The sequence below is a fragment of the Ammodytes marinus genome, assembly GCF_949987685.1.
Source record: "Ammodytes marinus genome assembly, chromosome: 4".
Lineage (NCBI taxonomy): Eukaryota > Metazoa > Chordata > Actinopteri > Uranoscopiformes > Ammodytidae > Ammodytes > Ammodytes marinus.
In genome coordinates this window covers 6,179,676-6,198,077 of record NC_137233.1, presented here as the reverse complement: position 1 = coordinate 6,198,077, position 18,402 = coordinate 6,179,676, and the positions used below count along the sequence as shown (strand labels likewise).

At 43.2% G+C, this 18,402-nt stretch overlaps 1 protein-coding gene across 1 annotated transcript; it reads right to left on the bottom strand.

The window, feature by feature from the left end:
• Positions 1-2,366: 2,366 nt before the first annotated feature.
• On the bottom strand, positions 2,367-16,355 carry ccdc71 (coiled-coil domain containing 71). The gene is made up of 2 exons (XM_080026216.1): positions 16,310-16,355; positions 2,367-5,754 (listed from the first exon to the last, which is right to left on the bottom strand). The coding sequence occupies exon 2, from the start codon at positions 5,742-5,744 to the stop codon at positions 4,671-4,673; it is 1,074 nt and encodes a 357-aa protein (XP_079882342.1). The 5' UTR covers positions 5,745-5,754; positions 16,310-16,355; the 3' UTR covers positions 2,367-4,670.
• Positions 16,356-18,402: the final 2,047 nt, after the last annotated feature.

Here is an 18,402-nt window from a genome sequence, read left to right as displayed (position 1 = left end):
TTGTTGTTACACATTGGGGAATTAATTAACTCTAAGCCCTGCAGCTGTGCCAGTTACATGCAGGACCCAATACACTCAGTGCCATCTGTTGCTGACACGAAAGAGACCCTTGTCTCCCAATCACCCGTTTGACAGCGCCATTTTGAAACATGTTGAGTGTTAATTCTTTAGCGTGTTACTCAATTGAAACAAAAAGCGATGTTCCATTTTTAGCCAATACTCAACCCAAGGATGACCAAATCTCGTTATTTGGCTCTTATTTGTAGCTGACAAGTTCTAACATTAGGTAAATGATGATACCATTACATTGATAATGGTGTATATTAGTTGCAGCAGTGAGGAAGTTTGTGTTTGGCAAATCAGTAACAGTCATTAAAAACCACTGTCCCAATAATTCCTAAGCCTCCAGAAAGTACTCTCAGAACACGAGATACGATCCAGGAACTAAATCTAGGAAAGGACGTCCTCACAGAAAACCGTTCATCTCCATATTCCCAATTGTCCAGTTCACCACCCCCACACAAGCCAAAGTAGACTACCAGGAGGGAAGCATCAAAACTCCTTTTATGGCGTTGCCTGTCTGGGTTCATTATGAGCTTCACCAACCAAGACATTCCTCACTTCTACTACCGATGTGAAGGGAGGCCATGGCTACAAGCAGTGACGATGGTTGCGTTCCGAATCGCATACTTTCTACTATAAAGCACTTTGAGTGGCCTTGTGTTTGAATTGTGCTATATAAATAAACTTGCCTTGCCTTGCCTTGCCTATATAGTATGTAGAAAAAATATTTAGGATATGCCGATTCTTGTGGCCAGATTTAGGATGGTTAGAAGTACCTGGATGTCCTACTTCCTCCGGCCAAGATTGTTAGTGTTGAAAACTGCATCCTATTTGGGCGATTCTCACCCACAATCCAGTGTGCACGTGAAGTGACGTCACATCGACGAAGCCTCCATATGAAAACAAACAGGGATGCGACGGATTTAAAAGCAAGAGGCAAGATCAAGGCGCAATGTTATGATGAAATAAAAGAGTAAAAGTATGTCCCAATAGTATGCCTACTGCTTCCTAACTAGATTATTTATATCGTCGGATGTAGTATGTAGAATAGAACAAAGAAAGAGTATGCGATTCGGAACGCAACCTTTGTTTTTCTGCAGAGGCTTGGAACGAATCAACTACTGTTAGCTCAGTATCAACTGTCTTCTGTCCACCTGCTGATAAGTCAGAACTATCCTATCCTGGCTTTGCTACATTAGTTCACTAAAGGCTGTTAATAATCTGTATGACATTTACATGAATATGAAATGCAGTAGGCGATGCAATCCTGACGATTCTCGTTAAAGGTGCAGAAGATCCCTCCCAAATATCACAGGAGCAGAGCCTCAGGCACATGAGAGCAGTGAGAACAATGCAAATGTATACTCTTTTGGACTCATTCATATCGAGTGACATACAGTATATGTCACAGAAGGGCGTTGCTTCAGGTTTACTAAAGCTGCGGCACAGCAGACTTCTTTGTTATAACTGAGCTGATAATTTAACATGATCTACAGACCCCATTTAATTGCAGACATCACAGTTCAAATTTTTTGTTGATACCGTATATAAAAATTTGCTTGAAGGATGAAGTTAGTTGATTATTTCCCAGTTTTTAATACATTTTTGTGACTTCCATTAACTGTTTCACTCTCTCTGTTTCTCTAGATAAACAGGGCGCCGGCACCCAGAGGGTCTTGCTGCAGCAGACTGCGTTTTCTCCACGGAAAGTGAAACCTGGACCTTGCTACTTTTTCTCCTATTTTTAGGGCCCGGTAGATGGAGCAGCTGTAGCTCTGGAGGTGGGGTGAGACTTCCTCTGATAACAGGGTTTGGTGCTCTTGGCAATTTTGATTCATTCCTGTCCAACTACGAAAGTGTGCTGGGGCCAGACACTGAACCCTAAATGGCTCCATGTGGGGTATTCTACTACAATGAGTGTATGAGTGAGAAGCAAAATAAAAAAAATTCTTTAGTAAAATTGTAAATTGCTTTGAGTCATAAATGCAGGCGATTTACAATTCATTGGTACTGCATCATGTTTTCTCTACTGGCGGTTAGAGGTCACAGTGACCTTGAACTCAAAAATGTCATTAGTTTATTCTCTAATCAAAGTGTTCAAGATAATATGTTCTTGAGTCACATCACATTATGAAAAACGTCATAGTTGAGGGAAAAGAACTCCGAAATATTTTCAGATATTTTTTATTGAACAAAAGAAGTTTTCAAATATCATGTAGGAAATACAATATACAAGTGTTTTGCACAAACAAGACTAACATAAAGAAGATCTAGAAAACGGAATTGTTGGTTGGCATGAACATGACTGCGTACGGACAGATCCTACAGGGCCACGAGGAAATTGAGACTTCCAGTATGTAACATTCAGACGAGGAAATATTATTCTTTTTTGTCAAAAGGTTAAAAAATAAAACTTTAAATTTGACCCCAAAAAATTTTCCATCATTTACTGACTTTTTTCAGGAGCTTTCAATCAACAACAAAAAGCTCTAGAAGATAATAAATGAACAATGGGTCTATTAAAGAACTGCTTCTGAGGTCAAATTTAAAATGTAAAAATAAATCAACTTCAGCAGAGACGACATTGTATTATTTTTTTTTATATCTTTGCCCACACAACTCAAACTATTTAGGGGAATACACAGGAGTTTCTCACAGATGAAATATGAAAATGTATTCAGTACGTTCCTCCCTTTGAAAAAAAGGTGATTTGGCATTTAAACATCCACACCTGCAGGGGGCAGCAGTGACAACAGTCCCTCATAGAGTAACTAATAGGAAGTCGCTGAAGGAGAAAGACGGGATGACATTCTTCTTTTATTAAGCACCAACATTGCAAAGTTAGCACCTGTAGCAAAAAACTGTTTCAACCCAAAATTTTTTAGATAATTTCTAATGTTTTATATGTGCTAATTTCAAATGTTTTATATGTGCCGCTAGAAATAAGAATTAAAATGACTTTTTAAAAATAAATATAAAGCACTAATACATTCTCAAAGTGCATATTTTCTTTTTTTAAGCTGAGCCACAAGTTTTTGATCATAGCTGAGGGATTCAAGAAACTTTAAAATAGATTTTTGTTTGCTAATTCAAGCTATTTAATAGACCACAAACGAGTTCTGAGGGGACATCAAACTTGCTGATGTGAGCTTCAAATTCAACCGAGAACAAACCGGCCTGCACCTCAAGGTAACAAAAAAAAAAAAAAAAAATTTAAATAAGCCAATCAAAATGTCTCACTCAACTATGCCTATGAAGAACAGAAAATGTATTTAAAAAAAAATAAAAACTGGGCCGCTCCGGTGGCGTAGTGGAGCGCATACCATATTGGCTCCGGCCTTCGTTGCAGTGGTCGCGGGTTCGAATCCGACCCGTGGACCTTTACTGCCCCCCTCTCTCTCTATGTCTCCCCATTTCAACTCTGTATTATCTAATAAAGCTTGAAAATGCAAAAAAAAAAATTAAAAAAAACTATGCAGCATTAGATCAGCAGCTCACGGCGCACATCTTAAACCAAATGAGGTGGACAAGGGCCACATACTGCAATTGAAGAATTTTGAGTAAAAAATCCAAAATTCCTGGATTCAGGATTTGGAGATCTAATTTTGGTAATTAGAAAACTTTAGAGATTGAAGTCAGAATTCCTAGATCTCAGAATTCTCAAAAGTTCTCAACAAGACCCATTAATAAGTCCTATTCCATACTCCCAGTTTTCAGCAGTTTCTTAATGTAAGATCCATGTGCGGATAAAGTAACGAAAGGAACACTTTGTGAAGGACTGTAGCTCAAACAAATCATCCAGGTATCAATTTATCTCTGTATGGGCCACGAGTTAGATTTCCTGCTGGATTTTCTCCCAGAGACTTTCTTAAATTCCAGTGGAAATGCAAAAAAATACATACAACAAAGGAAGATGAACTGAACACTTTTCTCTTTTTTTCCTAATTTTGTTCAAACTAAGCAACCAACCACCACATCTGCTCGTCTAAAGACTTTGGAAAGGCGCCCTGCTCAGCCACTAGTTCAACTAGACTTCCAATGGAATTGTCCTGTCCCAACAATACCTTTATATTCTCCTTCTTTCTAGTGGAAATAGGGCGCTGCAGAGTGACAGCACTGTGATTAAGTGCTACAAGTTAAAAAAAAATAGATAACAAAATGGAGTTATGCTTCCAAAAAGTTATAAAAACTGTTCAAACTATGCGAGTCACAGCCAGTGCCTTGTTGAAGGGAAGAAAAATTTACTTAAGTCACAGTAGATGCTGCGCCCCAAAAATTAATCAGCGACGTCGGCTAGCAGAATGATGGTTGGTTGAGTATTGTGTAATGTAAACATACAGTGAAAATGTGTCAGCATCTGGCTGATGGTCATTCCCAGCCTGCTGGGTGAAGCATCGCCAAACTTCAGATGCCTTTCAATCCCAAGAGCCCCTGCAAGGAATCAGAACTTCCACAGACTAACTTCTCTGCCAACATTTAAACGAGATCACATAAACTCATGTGAGACCTCTGCTATGAACACTGGGGATCAGCCAGGTAGAGGTTAATGAATGCAAAACACTAACATCTGCTAAAGGGAACAATGTGTGTGGGTTTAGGTGGAATTGTCACTTATTCTGGTATCTGAAGTCTCTCAGAACATGGTTTAGAGGTTGGATCTGAATCACTGGAGACAGATTGACCTGTAGCATCTTCTGCGCTTTTCTTCGGGCCTCAGCCAACGAGCGAGAGTCATCTACCTTTATCACTTTCCATCTCAAACTGTTCTTGTCCTTCCAGCCGTTTCTGTGATGACTGTGGTTGTTCAGTTCTTTACAGAGCTGACTGTCTCGATGGAGTCCGTTGCTCCCCCAACCATTGCTAGTCAGCTCTGTGTGAGTCTCTGGAAACACCCGGCCATTAGTGTAAAGGACCGGTGCAGAATCTCCAATTAGGGCGCCATCCAATCGGATGGGAAAGGACAGGTTCTTCTGACTGAACAAGGCCACCGCTTTGGTGGGTACCCCGCCACCATTTTGAGAAGGCTGCAAAGGTATTCCTGAAAGCGTAGGAGGGTGCTGTTGCTGTATAAAGGCAACAGATGATACCTCAGAGGACGAGTCCCATGAAGTGTGGATCTTCAGTCTGGCAGTGTGAAAGCCCGACTGCCCTTCAATGTTGGTCAGTCTGAGGCAAGGCCGCATTTGCATTGCTTGTGACATCTCTACAGTCCGAGTGGGTGTCCTGCTGCAGAGGATGGTACGATGCTTCACCAGCAGCTCTGGAGGGCGGACCCCTTGGATTCTGGGTTTGCTCCCTTCAGGGGTGTTCCAGGACGGGTGTACCTCCCTCTTCTTGGGCAGCACTTTTTTTCCCTTCCTCTTGGCAGTCGGTCTAAGGTTCCTGCTCGGTGGCTTTAGCTTGTCTTCAGTTAGTGGTTGGCTTGTACAGGAGCGGTAGCGGTACACGTCCATGCTGCGCAGCACAGTGGGCTTGTGGCCCTCCTCGCTCAGCTCCTCCAGGAAGGTAACCAGCTCCTCACTGCTGGAGAGGTCCCGGGACATCGGGCTGAGGATCTTCAGAGCATCCAGGAGGACGTTGTGCCCTGCTGAAGAGATCCGGGACCAGGAGTGGATCATCTGCTCTTCATTGGCGAAGGCCAATGGCCGGCAAACAGCGGGGCCTCGAACCTTGTCAGCCATGTTTCCGAGCCTGCCAGGAAAATACAGAAAGCTTCAGGTTAAACGGAATCACAGAGATGAACAACTCAAGGTCTAATATTAATGAAACATCGTGATCTTCATCATTTAGTCACTTTTTTTGTGTGTTATAACAATTTGTTTTTGTCCCCATTTTATATATTCTCATGTACTCATAACATTGGTGGTAATTCCAAGTCTCACTGTGAGTTAGTCTTAGCCTGGCTCCGCACGCCAAACTACTTCCGCTCAAATTTAATTTTCCCTTCAGTAGTCAGTCTGGGGCTGCGGTGAATTCATGTGTTCGAGCTCAGGAAAATTTCCGGCCTTCCAATCAGCGAACAGAGCGAGTGGCTGAGAACGATGACGTCGAAGTCGCGCTCCAGTTTCAGTTGAATGCTGCGTTCCTTTATACTTGTAACTCGGAGATTTCCGACTTGGTAGTTCCGAGTTCCGACCTGTCTGTGTTCCAGTGCATCTGCTCGCGAAAGTATGGACGCCTACAACCTTTCTCATCCAAATAACTAAACATAAGCTCTAGCAAGTTACCGTTTCTAGGTACTGGTATATCCATAGACTACAATATGTAGTGAAGTCGGAAATTTCCGAGTTCCCAGGAACAACTGGAACGCACCGTCAGAAGCCGGCTCATGACATACGTCACGACCAAACGTTATGCTATTGGTTGGCTGATCCAGAGTGGCACTGGGAAGATCCAATAGTTTTCAACTTCAACAGACACCAGCCTCCAAGTGAGTGAACGTTTGCCAATTACAGCATTTCCAGACCTTCTGTACAAATGAAATGAAGTACGATGGTCTGGTTGGACCAGGCTAAGTAAGGCTGGTAATTCCCAAAGAATTAGGCAACTAAATATCTTAAAACCGAAGATATTAACATAACAATATTCTCAACAATTGCCAGATTGTTTAAAGGAGCTGTAAGCGGAATGGTCAGTTTAGCTAACTTCCTGTCAGTTACTGCAGTTAGCAGTCCCCTTGCTCGTCCCTACGTCACCACATTAATGCACTGCGGTCTTCGAGCAGCAAGTTATCTAGCATCATCTCAGATCCATAAGTGTGATAAAACATGATAAAAACCATTAAAACAGACATTGGGAACCCTGTGGGAGCAGGACCTAGGTTCTGCCTTCACAGATCACATGTGGAATTCAGTCCTGGATCGGATACACTCTACCTCCATGTGCGCCCGACATGCTCTTGTGCAATTTAAAGTAGTACATCGTATCCACATATCTAAAACTAAATTAGCTCGTATGTTCCCCGATGTAGACCCGACCTGTGATAGCTGTAAGAGCGCACCGGCATCACTCTTTCACATGTACTGGTTGTGTCCCACCTTGACTGAGTTCTGGACATCAGTTTTTCAAACAATTTCTGAAGTACTTCAGCATCAAATTGAGCCGAACCCTTTTCACTGCAACAGGCTTGCCTAAAGTGAAGCTAAAGGTACTGGCCTTCACCTCTTTACTTGCTCGTAGGGCTATCTTACTTAAATGGAAAGATCCTGCTCCTCCCATGTGTCGCTCTGGCGTGCACCGGCAGTGAGACCATGAGTGAGACGGGTACGGACGGGTGTGGGTTTGTAGCATTCTCTCTTGTGATTGGATAAAATTTCGGGATACTACATAAAGTTTAATTGCCGATTACATGCAGAGCAGCTGACTAAGAGATTGGCTTTATGAAACGTGCACATCGTGTAAGTGATTACTGTATGAATAAAGAACGATTTAACAGTTATATTAACATAAATAAACCGCTCACTTCACCTTTAAAAGTAAATTAAAGAGCTTTATTAATCTTACTTATTCTGTGCAGAGCATTGTCTGAAGTGTCTAGATACAACATAAGAGAGCTGTAAAAAAAACTGCTAGCTCATGGCCCATACTGCATAAACTAAAGAGTACATTTTAATTTATAGCGGGAATGGAGAGATGTGTAATCACTTTAAGTTAAAGTCTTAGGTAAGGACTTCCGGTTTGAGAGTGAGATGGAATAGACGCACTTAGTGTGAGCTCCGGTAAACTACCTTTTTATAACATTCCGCACTCATACTTTTACACCAAAATGGCTTAAATTTTTTCCGTTTTTGTCTAACACTCCTTTAGAGAAGTACAGCCGTGTCTCTAAATGGCTTCTAAAAGGTACAAAGCCGACTGAGCAAAAAAGAGGATGCTAATGCTAACGTTAGCTTGGGGGCTATAACCACGCTTCTCGAGCAGCACCGAAAGGCACTAACCGCTGAGTTTAAGAAATCCTTTGATCAGCTCGACTCAAAGTTAGACCGGATTACACTGACAGTGGAGGACCATGGTCAAAGTGTCTCGTCCCTGGAGCTTTCTGTTGAGGACCTGAGTCAGCGTGTCAGCGACCTCGAGACCATTTGTTCCACTCACAAAGCATACAGCTAAAGTGGCCGACTTGGAGTGCCGAAGCCGGCGACAAAACATACGGTTTTCGGTAGGGATGCACCGATCCACTATTTTTAGTTCCGATCCGATATCTGGGTTTTGGATATCGGCCGATACAGATACTATCCGATACGATATCCTAATTATTATTAAAAAAAATTATGGTGGTGATGTTATGTGTAAGGTTAGGAATGCTTAAGCAATTCTAATTTAAAAGAGCAAGATATATACACAAATGCATATAGGTTTATCTTAAAGGCAGACTATGCAATATTTTAATGAAAATATCAATTATAGAGTCACACAAAAATAATCCTTCTCAATGATCACTTTTGCCCCACTAGAATATGTGGTGGTGTGTTTGTCTGCACAGTCTTTCTCTCTCTGGCTGTATTTTACATAGTAGAATTTGTCACAGTGCAGAAGCCTCTCCACTTCCTTGACTTGGGTTAGCTCACTGGCTAACAAACTGATATGTACTGTATGTCTAACTAGAAAGTGGTGTCCTCTCTCCCTCCACCGAACGTCGGCGCTTGCTCGCACAGGCTCGTTCACTCTTTCATAGAAAAAAAAAATAAAAATAAATTTTTTTTATTTTTAATATCGGAGCCGACAGTCCGATATCCGATACGCAGATTTCGGCCATATCGGACCCGATACCGATACTGGATCGGATCAGCCCCATCCCTAGTTTTCGGGAGCGAGATGCTTCCAAATCCCCCAGAAGTCGACAGAGCCCATCGCTCCCTTAACACTAAACCGACACCAGGCCAGAGACCGCGAACAGTCATTCCGCGCCTGCATTGATACCAGACGAAGGATCTACTCATCAGAGAGGCAAGACGGAGAGGTCAGATCGAGTTTCGCGGCAAGCCTATTGTGATCGTGGAGGATTACAACCCCGAGGTGCAGAGCCAGCGCGCAGAGTCCCGGGACGTCATGGCAGAGCTTTACAGATTGGGACTGAAACCTGCGCTTCTATTGCCAGCGCGACTCCGTGTCACGATGTCCGATGGAGCCAGAAAGTGGATAAACTCACCCCAGGAGGCGCAGAAATACATCGACAAGTCCCCCAAACCCCCGTAAAGACACTCTTTAAGGACGTTTAATCCACTGGGATGACAGGTAACACTGTAGCCATAGAAGGCAGACGTGCTGTCAGTTAGCTCTGTGTTTTGCCCTTATCCGGGTGCTTTGCTTACTTACTAAAAAGGTACAGGCTGCGCTGTATACAATGGCTACACTGAAATATATACGTGTATTTTAAATTACAGTAGAGCTGTGGCTAGGGCTGGGCGATATGGACCAAATCTTATATCACGATATAGTATTTTTCCTTTAAATTCAATGGATTACAATAACCGTACTGAACTTTAATCACAATAGATTATTTTCATCTTTTGCTTGGAACTTAAATTTTCATACAAAAGAAAAACTGGTGCAAAATACCACACCAGTCTGGCTTTAGTCAGTCAGTGCAAAATAAAAATGACAGCAACCAAATAGCCTACATTTTCCAATTGATAGTAGCCTAAATCAAAATAATGAAAGACTTGAATTTTCCTGCAGTATTTGCTCATCTTCATTTAGAAAAGCTGTCAAAATTAACTAATGAGCAAATGTCTGGTAATACTTTAACTCCAGCTTCAACACAAATAATATTTTCAAGTTTGACATGTTTTACATAAAACCAGCCTTGCTCGCTGTCTCCAACAATAACAGCACGGGGGTGAAGGCCCGAGTAGGCTAAAGATGTCATTATTAGCCAGCTAGCTCACGAGAGCTAACCCATGTAGTTTGCGGCTTAAAACAAGCCAACTCTGCGTCATGGCAACAGCACGCTGAAGCAGCAAGCAAGTTTCCTTTGCCCGATGACATTTTTGACCATAAATACCAGCTGCTCTGTCACCGTGACACGGAGTTGGTTTGTTAACTGTAGTGATGGCGCACCGGAGCTAGACAGCTAGAGCAACAGATGAGGCTTCTTCTGTTGAGGGTAGAGAAGCTGTATTGCAGCCCGAACTCTGCTGCAGAGCCCCCGTGTGGCGCGGCAGTGTAACTGTAGGGACTCGGAGGGACAGCTGCCTCCCGCTCTATCTATGCTCCCGCCACATGAACTTTTTTTCTCCGCGGTATAAACGGTATGGCCAAATCTCTCCCGGTAGACACTTTCATATCGTCCACGATATGATATCGTCATATTGCCCAGCCCTAGCTGTGGCTCAGATGATTGATAAATGTCAGAGCACATCACAGCTAATACTCACACAATGAAATGCAAAATAATTTCTATCTTTTTTTGTGTGTGATTTTCTGGATTTTCTTTTTGATATTCTGTCTATCCCTGTTAAAATAGACCTGGCTTTAAAATTATAGACTGTTAATTTCATTGTAAGTGGGCAAACTTACAAAATCAGTGAGGATCAAATACTTATTTCCTCCACTGTAGGTTATTGATAGTTTTGGAACATGTATTTCCTAGTTTAAAACATCTATCTATAAAGCAAGAAACGTCTGTCTGTGTGTGTGTGTGTGTGTGTGTGTGTGTGTGTGTGTGTCTGTGGCTCGCATATCTCTCTGAGTTTTAGTCAGATCGGCATGAGCTTCCGGATATTGCTTGTGCACAGCACGAAGGTGTGCATCCTTCATTTTTAAGTTGTAGAAGTTATCATATTTATATCATGCTGGCGAATAGTAGCTTACGTGCGCACGAAGCCGACTAAACCCCGCCTCCCTCTGACGAGCGGGACACACACACACAGCAGACCGACACAGCCTCAACAACTCCTCACCTGCTCCACCTGTCCGCTTTAGTGGTAAAGAGTGCACTTCACGCTATTTTCAGTGTAATAATACAGCACGGTCTCGGATGCTTCCACAAAATGTTTTATATCCGTTTAAAATCTAAACTGAAAGCCTGTGAGCGGCCGTGCGCACAAACAAGTCCCACACACCGAGCGTGACCGCGCGCGCACATACGAGTCCCCCCCCCCCAAGACCAAGGAGATGCTAGAGGATATGAGGAAGAAGAGGAGTCCTCATAGGCCACTGTTCATCTGGGAGCTGGAAGTAGAGAGGGTGAGCAGCTTCAAGTACCTCAATCCACATCAGCGACGACCTCACTTGGACACTCAACACCACACAGCTGGTTAAAAAAAGAACAACAGCAGCTGTACTTCCTGAGGAGGCTGAGGAAGTTTGGCATGTCGCCTGAGATCCTCAGAAACTTCTACTGCTGCATTGTTAAGAGTATCTTGACCTGCTGTATCACCTTCTGGTACGGCAACACTTCTGCTTTGGACCACAGACGACTGCAGAGAGTGATAAAGACTGCAGAGAAGATCATCAGAACTCCACTGCCTTCTCTGCAGAGCATCTACCACGGCACAGTCCACAGAAGAGATGCCTCCATACTCAAGCACCCCACCCATCCCCAGCATGGACTGTTTGTACTTCTACCCTCAGGACGGAGGTACAGAAGTATGAAGTCCAAAACAACCAGACTTAAGAACTCTTTCTTCCCCACTGCCCTCAGAGTTCTAAAAGTTATTATTCTACCTCAGGACTGCCGCCACTGTTTACATTTTTGCTCATGCACAACGGCACACTTTTTTTTGGATTTGAACCATTCCGTTTAATTTTTACTCAAATTTACTATTTTGTACCCAGTATTCTTTAACGGTCTTGTTCTCTAGCTGCCGTGTGAGTGCAATATTTTATCATTGCAAGCGCAAAAGTGATGAGAGAAATGACCGCTTTCAAAGCACAGGGTGCAACGATATTGACAAAAATAGACGGGACCATTCTCAAAATTATTTCTAAAATAACCAGGGGAAACCGATGCGGAAATCAGGGTGTCTGTCTGACTTTAAATACTGGGGGAAAACATGGTGAACTGAACATGACCTCGGCAGGTTTCTGAGCAACCTGATCAGGGATATGTGCAGACAAACGTGGGGGCTACAAAACAAAAACAGCATAAATGACAACCTATGAATATGGATGTTAAATAGGTCTGGGTATCATCAAGAACTTTGCGATACGATACGTATCACGATACACTGGTCACGATACGATATATCACGATATATAGCGTATCTTGATATATCACGATATTCCATAAACAAGTTGCCTTGTCAAACATAACAGCACAATATATTGATATTTGCACAGACAAATGAAGTCAAAACTATTTTATTCACAACTTCCTTTACTATTTTCTTCCTTTTTTTTGGTTTTGGCAAATGATCAAACACTGCTGCAGCTGCCATAACATCAAAATAACAAATCCAATTCACTCTTGTACTAACTGTACAGGACACAATGAAAATGAGAACACATCAGTGTGCTTTTGTGACACAGTGAATCTTAAGTGTTCTTATAAACAAAACTCATTTAACTTCAATAGTCAGTATCCTAGAGGCTCAGGCCTGACAGCAGACATGGGTTTGAATCTGACTCGTGGTTGTTCTCTGCATTTCATTCCCTCTCTGCCCCATTTCATATCTGTATCTCTGCACTGTCAATAAAGCCTTAAAAATATATATACACTCAACAAAAATATAAACGCAACAGGTTTGTTTTTGCTCCCATTTTTCATGAGATGGACTTAAAGATCTAAAATTCATTCCAGATACACAATTGTACCATTTCTCTCAAACATTGTTCACAAATCTGTCTAAATGTGTGATAGTGAGCACTTCTGCTTTGCTGAGATAATCCATCCCACCTCACAGGTGTGCCACATCAAGATGCTGATCTGACATCATGATTAGTGCACAGGTGTGCCTTAGACTGTCCACAATAAAAGGCCACCCTGAAATGTGCATTATTTTGCTTTATTGGGGGTCTGGGGACTCTAGCTCAGTTGGTAAGGCGTCCCCCTCCCGGGCCGGGCCCAGCAGCAGACCCGGGTTCGATTCCCACCCGCGGTCGTTCTATGCATGTCACTCCCCTCTCTGCCCCATTTCACCTCTGTCTCTCTGCACTATCAAATAAAGCATAAAAATGCCCAAAAAATATCTTTAAAAAAAAAGAATTTGCATCAAAGCCTTTTTGATAATAAAAATTAGAGGCTTTAATTAAACGCTGCCAATGCGCCGGAGGGGAATGTAACTTACTCAGAAGAAAACAGAAACTAACGGAGGGATTCGGCTCACTGTAGGCCCTTCAGCCGACATGGCTCTGTGTAATCAGTCTCGAGATACACAAACAGATCACGGAAGCCGTTCCCCTATACCCCTTTCACACTTAAAAGAACCAAGAGCCAATTCCGGGCTGGTGCTGGGGCCAGTTCAAAACTGGTTACAGCCTTATCCCAGTTATGAACCGGTTGGTTTCACACCGACCAGAGCCAGACATGGACATGGAGCCGGCAAGAGAGCAACGTCATGACGTCACTGTAAACGTCTGTGTACGTCGCCGCTGCTCTCGTGGCTAACGCTAAAGCTAGCGCTAGCTTTAAGCGCAACCAAACAGGAACCAGCATACTTTTGCCGGTCAATTTGATCGCTACGTTCTGTAATTATGTTATGTTTACGTCTCGTAGTAGCAGTGTTTTTAAATATGGCGGGCATGAGGTGTGAGTTGGTCTGGTTGGTCAGGATAATCCCTCCCCGGCCGCTGGCGCAAGCAGTTCTTACCTCAAACCCTGCTCAATCCTGGGGTTTGAGTTGAACCGGTTTTTACAGCCCGGAGCCGGCTCTCTGGCGGTGTGAAACCAAAACACTGGCCGTAGCTCGGAACTAGCTCCGATTTTTCGGTGGTGTGAAAGGGCCACTAGACAACATTAACCGGCATGATATCCCCGACTATCATTTTAGGCGTCAAAAAGAGTTTTCTGCACGGCGGCTCACTCACTCACACTGGCGAGGTCTCCCGGTGATTTTCGCCGTCACAGTGTTCTGCTCGCTGCTTTGCTCGGGCGGAGGCTTTGTGTGAAGGGTATTTAACATTACGGTCGTAAACGAATGTTTTACTGTTATACTGCATATTTTGCACTGTAGTGTTGACCCACACCGTACATTTAATGCACACAATGACACATTGCAGAAATGAAGCACGTTCTGTGCGCTCGCAACATGTCCGCAAAAAACAAATAAAGTAAAACCCCCGATTTACGGATTTAAATTTTTAGAGTCGTTTTGAAAGCATCAGTTCAGCAGCAACATAACGAAGCTCCAAAATATATGTATTAACAATAAGCAACGTTATTAACATATAATCATGTTTGATCAAGGTTTGAACAAAAATTTATTTAGCGCTAATGCTGCGCAGTCTCCGGGCATCACTGCCACTGCAGAGAAGAGAGCAGAGGAGATCAAATTACAGCAGAGTCAACAAACCCAGATCTCCCACAGATTGTAGAAAAACCCCACAGGGCAAATTGGCTAGCTAGCTTGCTGACAGTTAGCTTTGATAGCTTTCTCCATCCTCAGACTCTGCACTAATAGCATTCAGCATGTCAAAGATTTTTTTTTAAATAAATGAAATGATGACACATTTCTAAAGTGAAAATACAATGATGCTAGCCTGGAAATCCAGACCCATATCTAGAACGATAGAGGGTCTTGCCACGATCAATAGACCTTCCCAACTCAAGCGGACTCCTTTGCGTGCATTTCAAATACCACTGTACGCAATTGGATAGCACTACAACCAATCAGAGCAATGAACAAGGTGACGTATTAAGCCCCGTTCATTTAGCGAACAGCAGGATTAACTGTTAAATTAAACTTTTGCCGTGGTCGGCCGGCAAAACAGAACATTCCTCTTACTTGCTAATGAAAGATTTGAGTGCCGTCTTCAAACAACATATCCACAGCCATCTCTGTTTCAGCTTTGTTGGCGCATGCACATCACTGTCGTCATCCAGTTATGTTCCCCCTCCCCCCAGAGCCCCATACATAGGGCTCTGGCCCGCCCATATCAGAAAGAACGATTTGATTGGTAGCTCAGGATTTCTTGACATATTAAATGAGTTTCAATGGAAAGTGTCCAGACCGACAGGCGCAGCAAATTTAATTTGCCAGCGGCAGGTCTGGATTTACAGGCTACAATGATGCAGTAATTCTATCAGAAACCAAATCATTTTACATGCTGGTGTGACTGGGCCTTCATTGATCTTATTCATACGACGGCCATTTTGCTCTAACATCATGGACAGGGCAGAAATTATTTTACCAGAAATTAGTCAATCAGCAAACTCCTATGACAAAGTGGTCTGACCACTTGTCTGTTGCTAGTCCATGGGTTAGAGGCTATGTGAAAATATGCTAACAGTTAGCTGTAATACCGAAAACAGAGTCTGTCCTTTTTCTTACATAAGTACCCGGTAATGAAAAACACTGTGTAAATGGCGTCCATTTTGTAGAAAGGTGAGCTTGGCAGGCGTGCTAATTAGGCTAGACGCTAAAAAATTATCACACGTCCTGATGACCTATGACACATGAATTTAATTTGCAATTTGATGAAAAACTGATCACCCTACCATAGTAGCTGGCTAACTGACTAGTTTCCAGGAGAATCATTAACAACCTGTTCCTACTCAGACCATTACGTAAAACAAAATGGCCACTAGTCAATATGTATTCGGTAGTCAGTAAGCTAGCTCCAATTCCCCACTAACGGTGTAGCTGCGAGATTACTGGTCAACAAATCTGATGTGTTGAGGCTAATCATAAAGAACAAGGACAAATTGCGTTGCTACATTTCAAAAAGTATTTCATAAAACGCTAAATAAAGAACAGCGCAGCCAATAAGGTTTAAGCTACGTAACAGCATGCGCGGACGTACGTGCTGTGCTCTCGAGCGCCCTCTTCACGCGCGAAAAAAATCACACTAACCAGCCCGCCTTCACGTCCCCTCAGCTAAGAGGCTCAGTTAAAACTTTGAGTGTTTAGTCAAAGACGTCGCCATTTTTACATGGACTTGTGAACTGCCAGTGACTCTCGTTGGTCACCAAACACTCCCCCAACAATCCCCCCTCTGTCTGGGCAGCTACTACTAGTTGTGGAGGCTCCTTCAGCTCCTCCAGTCGGCCCTCGGCTCACCCAGACATTAGCGGACGCATTTCATGAGTCGGAGACGCGAGGGCTGCCGACGGAAGCGTAAATGTTCAAGAAAAAGGCGCAGTTACCTTTTAACGCTGCAGTTTCGGCATCCTCCTGTCGTAGCTGAGCCGACACTCAACAGTAAAATGGCTGCAACAACAGCAGTGTGGATGACAGACCAAGACCAGGGAGGAGGAGGCACTGGCAGCCGGGGAGAGAGTAGAGCAGAGGGGGCGGGCTCTCTGCTATGCCCCGCCAAAGGGTGGGGGTGGGGACCGTAGATACGACTGAAAAATGATATTATCGTCAACCGCGAAAAATAATTTCAAAAACAGTAGCCCTCATAATAATTACATTTTATGAAACTGCAATTCTTAGGACTTTATATCTGTTAATATCTACACCCGTTTGCCATCTTATTTAGGCTAGCCTACAGATATTCAAGTGAACGGGTACAAATTAATGAAAAATTATAGCTTATTATCTCTAACCGAGATAAAATATTTTCGAAAACACAAAAAAAACTGAATGGAATCAATAGGCTACATTATATAAATCTGAATTGTTTAAGTTTACACCCGCTAAGCTAATAGCCTATGGACATCGTAGGCTAATATTGCGTAAGCTTAGCCTAATTATTTCCATTTTTTGTTTGGCTCCATGTTAAATAATTTTTATTTAATTTAGATTCCATTTCATATAGCCAGATACATTTATTAAATTTCCGACAAAATTCCCCAAAAAATCCACCACGTCGTGGAGGGGTGGGGTTGGGGAATGTGTTAATGTCTGAAAATAGTATCTTCAACCAAAAAATAAATATTAAAACAATTATAATAATAATTTAAACATAGGACTACATTATATCTAGCCTGGTCCAACCAGACCATCGTACTTCATAATCATTTCATTTGTACAGAAGGTCTGGAACTGCTCTATTTGGCAAACGTTCACTCACTTGGAGGCGGGTGTCTGTTGAAGTTTAAAACTATTGGATGTGCCCAGTGCCACCCTGGATCAGCCAACCAATCGCATAACATTTGGTCGTGACGTATGTCATGAGCCGGCTTCTGACGGTGCGTTCCAGTTGTAGGCTACTGAGAACTCGGAAATTTCCGACTTCACTGCATATCGTAGTCTATGGATCTACTGGTACCTGCTAACGGTAACTTGCTAGAGCCTATCGTTTAGTTATTTGGATGAGAAAGGTTGTTGGCGTCCATACTTTCGCGAGCAGATGCCCTGGAACACAGACAGGTCGGAACTCAGAACTACCAAGTCGGAAATCTTCGAGTTCCGAGTATAAAGGAACGCAGCATTCAACTGAAAAAGTAATATTCTCAGTTTGCATAACCCGTTTGAAATTCATATTAACTTTTGCGAGCACTTCAAGATCAGATCATCAGTGCAGTTTATGTCATGGAAGAGAGACGATAAAAACAAACACAACTGTCAATTATCATAGGCTTACGTGGCTTGATTGATTCACCACGTCAACTCATGCACTGAGTAACATGAAAGATAACCAGAGCCGGCCCGAGGCATAAGCGAACTAAGCGGTTGCATTAACTGATCACGTCATGTTCAGGTCCATGCACAGTGTGTATTGAGTTTATTTTATTTTTTTAATTGGAAATGGGGCTGCCCTCAGTTGCCCATGCATTTTGTATATAGTCTATAGCCTATTTCAGCCTCGTCTGTGGAAAAAAAGATAGCTGGACTGTAACGGCTGGATCAGGAGGACACAGGCGCGGAGACAGTAACAGTTTTAAGAAGATTTATTTTGGAAGTAACCAGCAGGGGTTTAGGACCGTGATCCGGGGGGGAAGCTGGCTGTCATGGGGCTCCAGGGAGAGAGCAACGGGGCAAGTCCAGGGAGCTGAGTGTGAGCAGGCTAGAGCAGGCAGGCAGAGGGGTCAGGGAGGAAGTGCTGGCGGGCGAGGGCTGGAGCTGGTGGCTGGAGTCAGGCCGGGAGAGCTGTGGCAGAAAAGACAGGAGTTAGCCAGGAAAAATGCAAAAAGCGGAGCTGCAAACAGGTTAGCTTAGAGAGAGGACTGACTGTGTGGAAACAGAATCTACAATCTGGCAGTGTCTGGAAGGTAGGGCCGGGTATATGAAGAGCAGTTGATTGATTGATGGCAGCTGTGAATGCTGGTGATTGACTCCAGCACACCTGACT